The 7,637-nt window shown below is 51.3% G+C and overlaps 1 protein-coding gene across 4 annotated transcripts in view; it reads right to left on the bottom strand.

Annotated features, from left to right (window-relative positions):
* Nucleotides 1-221: 221 nt before the first annotated feature.
* Nucleotides 222-7,637, bottom strand: part of Stat3 (signal transducer and activator of transcription 3) — a 55,790-nt gene continuing 48,374 nt past the window's right edge. Inside the window, exons 18-24 of one of the 4 annotated variants that reach the window (XM_075990722.1) lie at nucleotides 6,953-7,005; nucleotides 6,634-6,728; nucleotides 6,385-6,524; nucleotides 5,779-5,991; nucleotides 3,141-3,183; nucleotides 2,746-2,808; nucleotides 222-2,160 (exon numbers count right to left, since the gene is read on the bottom strand). In XM_075990722.1, coding sequence (XP_075846837.1) covers nucleotides 2,784-2,808; nucleotides 3,141-3,183; nucleotides 5,779-5,991; nucleotides 6,385-6,524; nucleotides 6,634-6,728; nucleotides 6,953-7,005 — 569 coding nt within the window. In that variant the 3' untranslated portion in view covers nucleotides 222-2,160; nucleotides 2,746-2,783. Of the gene's footprint in view, nucleotides 2,161-2,745; nucleotides 2,859-3,140; nucleotides 3,184-5,778; nucleotides 5,992-6,384; nucleotides 6,525-6,633; nucleotides 6,729-6,952; nucleotides 7,006-7,637 lie in introns of all 4 variants that reach the window. The other 3 variants (XM_075990720.1, XM_075990721.1, XM_075990723.1) reach the window with 3 other exon arrangements.

Here is a 7,637-nt window from a genome sequence, read left to right as displayed (position 1 = left end):
ACGCTGACACGTTCTTGCCACTGGACTATGACCCTTGGCTCCTGGTGCCTCCTCTGGAGGATGGCAGCTGATATAGATGTGTGTGTGTGTGTGTGTGCGTGCGCGCGTGCGTGCGCGCGCGCTGCATGGCCTCAGCAATGAGAAGCAGGCGAAAGCTCAGCCCCAGAACTGGGCTGCTATTCCCTTGATACCTACCAGCCAGCCAGGCCCCACTACCACCAGACAGTTCCTATATAATCTTTATTTCTGGAAGTTAAAGTAGTTACAGCAATATACAAAACAAACAAACAAACAACAACAACAACAAAACAACCCACAATAATATAAATTTTTACACTAGAAAGTATACATTGGAATTTGAATGCAGTGGCCAGGATAGAATACAAACCACTGTACAGAGAGGCGAAGCAATCTGCAGGCATGGTCAGGCTAGGCTGGGACAGGCAGGGACAAAGGAGGGAAAGTGGGCAGTTCTGAGGACTCCGCAGAGCAAGTTTCTGCTGTCCTTGACGCTGTCACCCAGGCAACTTCTCAGAGCTGGGGCCTTGACAACACCTGCCCCAGAGAAGACCAAGCCCTTGCTCCCTGGGTCCCCAAGATCTAAAGTCGTCAGTAGGCCCAAGCCTTGCCTTCCTAAATACCCTTTCAGTTTCTGAATTCAGCTTACTGTGTACTAAAGAATGCTGCCGGAGAAAGGAGGGCAGTGACTGGCTCAAAGCGGAAGGCCAGGGGTAGCCAGGGCGAGCAGTTTGTCTTAGAGACAATGTCCTCACCCCCTTAATTCAGACACTGGCTAATTTGAGTAAAACAAACAGAATTCCAGACACTGGTCAGCTGAGCATGGTGTCTCTGAGTTGCTAAATTTAGCCATGCCCCTGTGTCAGAGGAGGTTTGCTGAGTGACTGAGGCAAGCAGGTGACAGAAGGCCACGTTAGGTGCAGGCACCCTGTTCCACCTCAGACATCGCCAGTCTCAGGGGAGGCCAAGGGCACGCCCCTCATAGGAGGGGCAGACCTGGAGCTTTATGGGTCAGCTTTGCCCTGTGGTTACAGGTACCCTGGGAACCAAGCAAATCGAATAAGGGCCGTAATCCCTGAGCGTCGCTGAGGACCTGTAGTCTAAGTCAGATTCAACCCTGTAGCTCAGCCTCTCTAGTCACAAGGTCCTGAAACCAGGATTCCCAGTGCAAGCAGGACAGGGGCCTTTAGACACGGGAAGGGGACACACCACGAGCAAGGCCAAGTGGGAAAGGAAGACAGGTTGATCCTAGGCCCAGTAAGGCACCCAGAGGACAGGCTGACCCTGAAACAGGGTGCGGAGTCTTGGGGGAGGACGGGCGACAGAGGTTTTCAGTGCCCTTGGCCTACCTCATCAACAGGCGAGCAAACTCCTGGGTAGATAAAACCCAGTTGATGAAGAGTCTGGGATATCTAGGTTCGTTCTAACCTTCGTGTTCAAACCAGAGGCCAAGCCACAGCCTCAGATGCTTTTGCAGATTTCATCTGAGACCATTTCGGGGTTTCTATGCTTAAAGCACCAAAGAGGCTGTGAATCTCTGATACAGAAAGGCTCTGCCGTTTCAGGGTGGTTTGCCTGGTAATTCTTCTTCTCGTTATTTTTTTAATTTAAAAAGAAACCGATGGGCTTAGTCCTGTCTTCTATTTGGACATCCGCAAGGTTAAAAGTGTGGTGCCAGGAGTCCGCAGCTGCAGGCAGCCCAGGGTACCAGCTCGCAGAAACGGGCACAAGGATGCCATGGGCACCAGGAGGCACTTGTCTAACAACAATGACAACAACGGAGCTGAGCTGCTAAGAAAGGAGGGCGGGGCACCGAACACAAGGCATTTCCCTTCTCCCTGCAGCCTCCCGCTCTCACATCCCCCTTGGCAGACTCGAGAGCCCTCTCCTCTTCACATAAACGCGTGTCACCCACTCTCACTCGGTTCTCTATTTTTAAAAAAGTGCCCAGATTGTTCAAAGATAGCAGAAGTAGGAGATTTAAAAAAAAAATAAATCTGGAACCACAAAGTTAGGAGTTTCAGATGATCTGGGGTTTGACTGCGTAAGGGTGGAACGCGGGGCAGGCGCCTCAGTCATCTCTGCAGCTTCCATCTGCAGCTCCTCACATGGGGGAGGAGTCCATTTCAAAGGTGAGTGACTCTGCAGGGACAGAGAGACAAGGCCAGTTCAGCCACCTGACTGCAGCTGGCTTCTCACAAGCCTCCATCCCTCTGCCAGGGGGCTCAGGCACTGGCATTAGCTGGTCTCCTATCCCTTCAGGCCTGGGCAAGGTCAGAAAAGCCAGGCTTCCCTGCTCCTTACAGGGCCTTGCCCTGCAGAACAGTTCAGTCACCTCTTCGGCCCCGGCTCTCTAACGCAAAGGTCTGGGCTGCGTTGCTGGCGCGGCCTTCGCCGCACATAGCCACTGAGCACCTGAAACTAGTCCAAATCAAGGTGTCAAAGCCACCACATTTCAAAGGCTCAGTAGAAGGAGAGGGAAGAGGGAGGAATAGTTTAATGACTTCTCTTCAGACGCTAACAAGATAGTGTGTTGCTTACAGAAGGCATTAATGTCACTTGCCATTTTTCACTGTTTTGACTGTGGCTACTGGGAAATGACATGAATGTGCCATTCATTTCCATAGAAGAGCGTGGCTCTAAAGCCGCCTCCAACCAGTGCGGATGGCCGGCTCTCGTTCTGTACTGGCAGGCATCAGACAAAGGGACCTGACTCCGAACACTCACCAAACTGCCCTCCTGTCGAGGGCTCAGCACTTTCACCGTTATTTCCAAACTGCATCAATGAATCTAAAGTGCGGGGGGACATCGGCAGGTCAATGGTATTGCTGCAGGTCGTTCTGTAGGAAGGGGGGGCGGCAGGAGGGGGAAGGGCCGGGTTGACAAGACACAATGGAGGGGGAAAAAAAAAGAACAAAACACACACACACAAGCCATCAAACTCTGGTCTCCAACAGAAAAAAATAAAACTCAAGCTTTTAAACACACAAGGTCACTCTGAGCACTAACAGCCCAGGAACGTCCAGCCCTTCTTTGAAGCTCTCACCCCACATCCTCCCTATTCCTGGGGACAACTGAGGACACTAGAAATAAATGCAAAACTGGGAAGGAAAGCCACTTACGGGGTCACACAGATGAACTTGGTCTTCAGGTAAGGGGCAGCACCTGCAGAGAGGAAACCCAGGCTTTAACTGATTGCAAACCTGCTGTGAGACTATGCGAGAGGAAGCCACCTGGCTCTCTGGTCCAGACGGCTTGAGCCAACCTTACACAGATTCTGCCCAGGTGCCTGTCCACCCCTTAGGACAGTCCTCCCTCGTCACGTGCTACTTAACATCCAAGGTGCTCGCAATTTGAGGTTTTATGTTTTCTGCAGCTGCAGACCTTCTGGGCACAGCTGCCCCACTTGTACCTACACCTACCCTGCTGCCAACTTTTGTGCTTCCTTCCCCACTCTGCTTGAGAGCTCAGCTACCTTTGTGTGGTGCTAGGCTTCTTCTGTGACCCAGCCATACTTGGGAATTGACTTCCCCATTTGGTGACCAGCCCAGACACCAACAGGACAAAGACGGCCAATGCTAGAGGTTCCAAAGCCACTTCCAAGCTAGAAGATATAACCTCGCCACTGGGAAGACGGGACACCCGGGGCCAGGCACATGTGCAACAGCCAGGAGACCTGGCCAAGGCGCTTTCTGTCTCATGTGTGGGAGGGGCGGGGAAGGCCGGGCTGGCTTCCATCTCTGCCGTGTATGTTGGAGATGTGGGAACTGAGCTGTGAGAGGACATTAGAAAGCCCTGGGGACTTTTGGCACGAAATCTTGGGAGTTCAGTTGGTCAAAGCATGCAGCAGGCCTGGAGCAGTATGGGTAGGCTGAGAAAAGCAGAGACAATAACACTGGGGACAATAGCAGCACGGGACACGTGACAACCACCTGATGGAAACCATAGAAAAATGGCCATAGATGAAAATCCAGGTTCGTTTTTGGCTAAGAAACAGGTTAACTCGACACGAAGCCATAGGAATTACTGAGGCAACGGTGACATCTACAAATCCAACTGTTCTTGTCCAGAAGAGTTGTCTAGGGCAAGAACTCTTCCTCTAGAGAGACCGAGGGTAAGATGAGATAGTTAAGTAAGACAGCTCAGTGCTAGAGTTGTCTGTCGCCAAAGCTGATGAACTGAGTTCAATCCCAGGACCTACATGATTGGAAGGACAGAGCTGACTTCCTCAAGGTCCTCTGACCTCCAACAAGACCTCCACACACAGTAAATCAGAGAGACAGAGAGAGAGAGAGAGAGAGAGAGAGAGAGAGAATTTCATTCTCCAATGATCAAGAAACACACTTTGGGTCCAAGGTGGACATGTGGAACGGAAGAACTAAGAGGGCAGAAAGAAATGGCCCATTCCTGTCTGGATCTGGATAAGCTACCGCTCGCTCAGAATCTCTCCAGAACACAGTTGGTGGGCTTCTGGCAGACAAGGAAGACCTGGGAAGAGGCCGAGTGACGTCTACACCACAACACTCTTACAGTAGAAGCAGAGGAAGATGACATCACAGCCCACCTCCCGGGGGTTCATTTGAACCCCCTACCCTTCCTCAGGCTCTCGAGCCCTCAGTCCACCCTCCTTGTGCTCACAGGCAAACCCATCAGGGAATGGATTCCTTTCTCATGCCCAGGGCCTTGCCCCTGAGGACTGGCTCTGGGCAGCTCCAGCAGGGATGGAGATGGCAGCCTCAGACCAAGGCCTGGATGGTGAAAGTAAATGAGTCAGAAGGACCAGCACTTGGACTTCAAAGTCCTCTGCAAAAAGAACAAAGAGGAGTGTGAGAGGGGCTGATACACAGATCTCCCAACCGAAGGCAAGGTGGAGGCAGAGATAAGGGACAGACAGGAAGTGAGAGCTAAACTCCTCCACAGAATGAAGAGAACTCAACACCAGAACAAAGGGACAGGAAAATAACTGTCAACGAGCCCAACTCCTCCAGTCTGAGAACTGGACAGTCCTCGGAGAAGGGGGAGGTGGAGCATTTGTGCACAGATGCTATGTGGCCAGGGCAAGAAGGCCGGCTCACACATCTCACTACGGAGCTCAGCATGGTGCAACGATTAAGAACAGTCACAGAAAACACAGACAGACACACCGGCTTCCTCACCAGCAGGCAGAAGAAGACAGAGGCAATGCAGCAAGTACTAAATGGCTTCAGAGCAGACCACTCTGACTCTTCATGCTGGGGACAGCCCCAGAACTACAGATTTAACTCAACACGGTTTCCATTTTTCTGTCTAGTGTATACAGTCTCACGCAGTTCCACAGCGTAAAATTGTACATTCTAGGTGCCAACTCCACATCCTCTCCAGTCACCATCTTCTGCAACCTCGACACTCCCCGCTCTGCTAACAACCGCGTCCCAGAAAGCCTTTCTTCAGACTGCCTGGCACTGCTAACACATGAAAAGCAAAGTGTACTGGACTCAAATCTGCTGCAAGGCTTCTGGAATCCACTGTGTAACAAGCATCAGAGAACTGTCCTCGTTTTCTCTTCCTAGTGTTTTGAGGTTGTGTGTGCGTGTGTGTGTGTGTGTGTCTATTTTCATCTTCAGACTGACAAGCTCCCTGTGAGACCTGATTCTGTTCTCCTCTTGACTCCCATCAGTCACCCTGCAATAAACAGCTCTTTCCCATAAGCAGGATTCACCAGTCCCCTCCCCCCACTAAGTTTCCCTAAGAATGAGGTCAGAACCATGGAAAATCAACAACTACCTGGGTCAGCTTCAGGATGCTCCTGGCTCTCCGGTCGACAGTACTTTCCAAACGCCTCCTCCTTAGGAATGTCAGGGTAGAGGTAGACCAGCGGAGATACCAGGATGTTGGTAGCGTCCATGATCTTATAGCCCATGATTATTTCAGCAAATGACATGTTGTTCAGCTGCTGCTTGGTGTATGGCTCTACAGACTGGATCTGGGTCTTGCCTGTCGTGGACACAGGAAGGAAAGATTACCCCAGTCTAGTGCTGGAGACCTTGAATGCCCTACCCGGCGGCTCACAATTGTGGCAATGACCAGGCTGGCTTTTAGAGAGGCTGTCAAGCTGAATCACAGGCAGAGCACTTGCTTCTGACATATTAACATGCTAAGTAAAAAAGGGAATGTGGAAATAAGATTCAAATCACACTTTTCTACACAAATATTAGCCAGCCCTGGAGCGAACAAAACAAACTGGCAGGCCACATCTTTGGAGGAGGCACAGGCCCTCTCTGCCCTCCAGGGGGCAGCAGTACACAGAACAAGAAGCAGCCAGGTGCTGGCAGTGGCCACCAGGTGGAGCAAGCGAGACAGGAGGGGCAGGTGAAAAGTCTCACTCACCACTGATGTCCTTTTCCACCCAAGTGAAAGTGACCCCTCCTTCTTTGCTGCTCTCGCTGAATCTCAGCAGGAAGGTGCCCGGGGGCTTCGTGCTCAGAATGGCCCGCTCCCGCTCCTTGCTGATGAAACCCATGATGTACCTGGAGCCAAGGAAAACCCACGTTGTTTGTGCGCAGAAGGCTGTCCCTGTCATGGGCTTGCTGGGAACAGGTGACCTGGTCACACAGTATAGCCAAGTTTCAGCCTTACCCTTCATTCCAAAGGGCCAAGATATACTTTTTCACAAGGTCAATGATATTGTCTAGCCACACCCAGAAGGAGAAGCCTTTGCCAGCCATGTTTTCCTGGAGAAAAGAATCATGGGAAAGTCAAGTCCACCACCATCCATTCCAGCCCTATCAGCCTGAACCTCAGTACTCTGCCAATACCCTCACACTCCTCTATCCTAGGGCAGCTCCTACTAGCTCTAGAGAGAGGGGCCCAGGCTTTCAGTATCCATGCCCCCCCCCCCAACAATCCCCTTATAAACGAGCATTCCAGACATGCCTCCCAGGAGAGAATCACTTACTTTGCAAAACTTAGCCCATGTGATCTGACACCCTGAGTAGTTTACGCCAGGTCCTGGAGGAGAGAAACCAACAGAAGAACGTCAGCCCCGATTGAAGATTTTATTTCTCAAACAGAATTTGCAAACATTTGTCCCATCTATTTGATCTCGCAGGGTGACATGGTTGTATGTGTGCGCACGCGCGTGTGTATGGTCACGTGCTCAAACAGGCCCGCACACATCCAACCCCAGCATCTGACCCTGGATTACCCCGGCACTGATGCCCTATTGGGCTCCTGTTCTTCCTTGCTGTGTGTGGTTCTGAGGACCAGCGTCACACACTAACAAGATGGCCGTGTGTGGTTCTGAGGACCAGTGTCACACACTAACAAGCTGACAGCTGTGGTTAGGAGGTCACATCTGGTGTCACCACCGGTCAAAGCTACTTTTAATCCAGATTTTTTTGAAAAGAAAGAAAAATTTTATACTACCACCCATGACTTCTTAAATGGGCAGTGGACACCACGCTCTTACCATCTTCTACAGCACACTGAAACATCTCCTCAGGTTAGTCAGAGCAGTGCCTTGGAAGGCAATCAAGAAAAAAGAAACCCTCCCTGCCCCCACCATGTATCCTAAAAATGAACATTAGGATATACCTGGCGCAGTAGGCCCTAGGTAGCCACTGGGAAACCCTGCCTGAGTG

The sequence above is a fragment of the Microtus pennsylvanicus genome, chromosome 11 (assembly GCF_037038515.1).
Source record: "Microtus pennsylvanicus isolate mMicPen1 chromosome 11, mMicPen1.hap1, whole genome shotgun sequence".
Taxonomy (NCBI): Eukaryota; Metazoa; Chordata; class Mammalia; order Rodentia; family Cricetidae; genus Microtus; species Microtus pennsylvanicus.
Note: the sequence above shows the minus strand (reverse complement) of the source record. Positions and strands in the feature narration are given on the sequence as shown.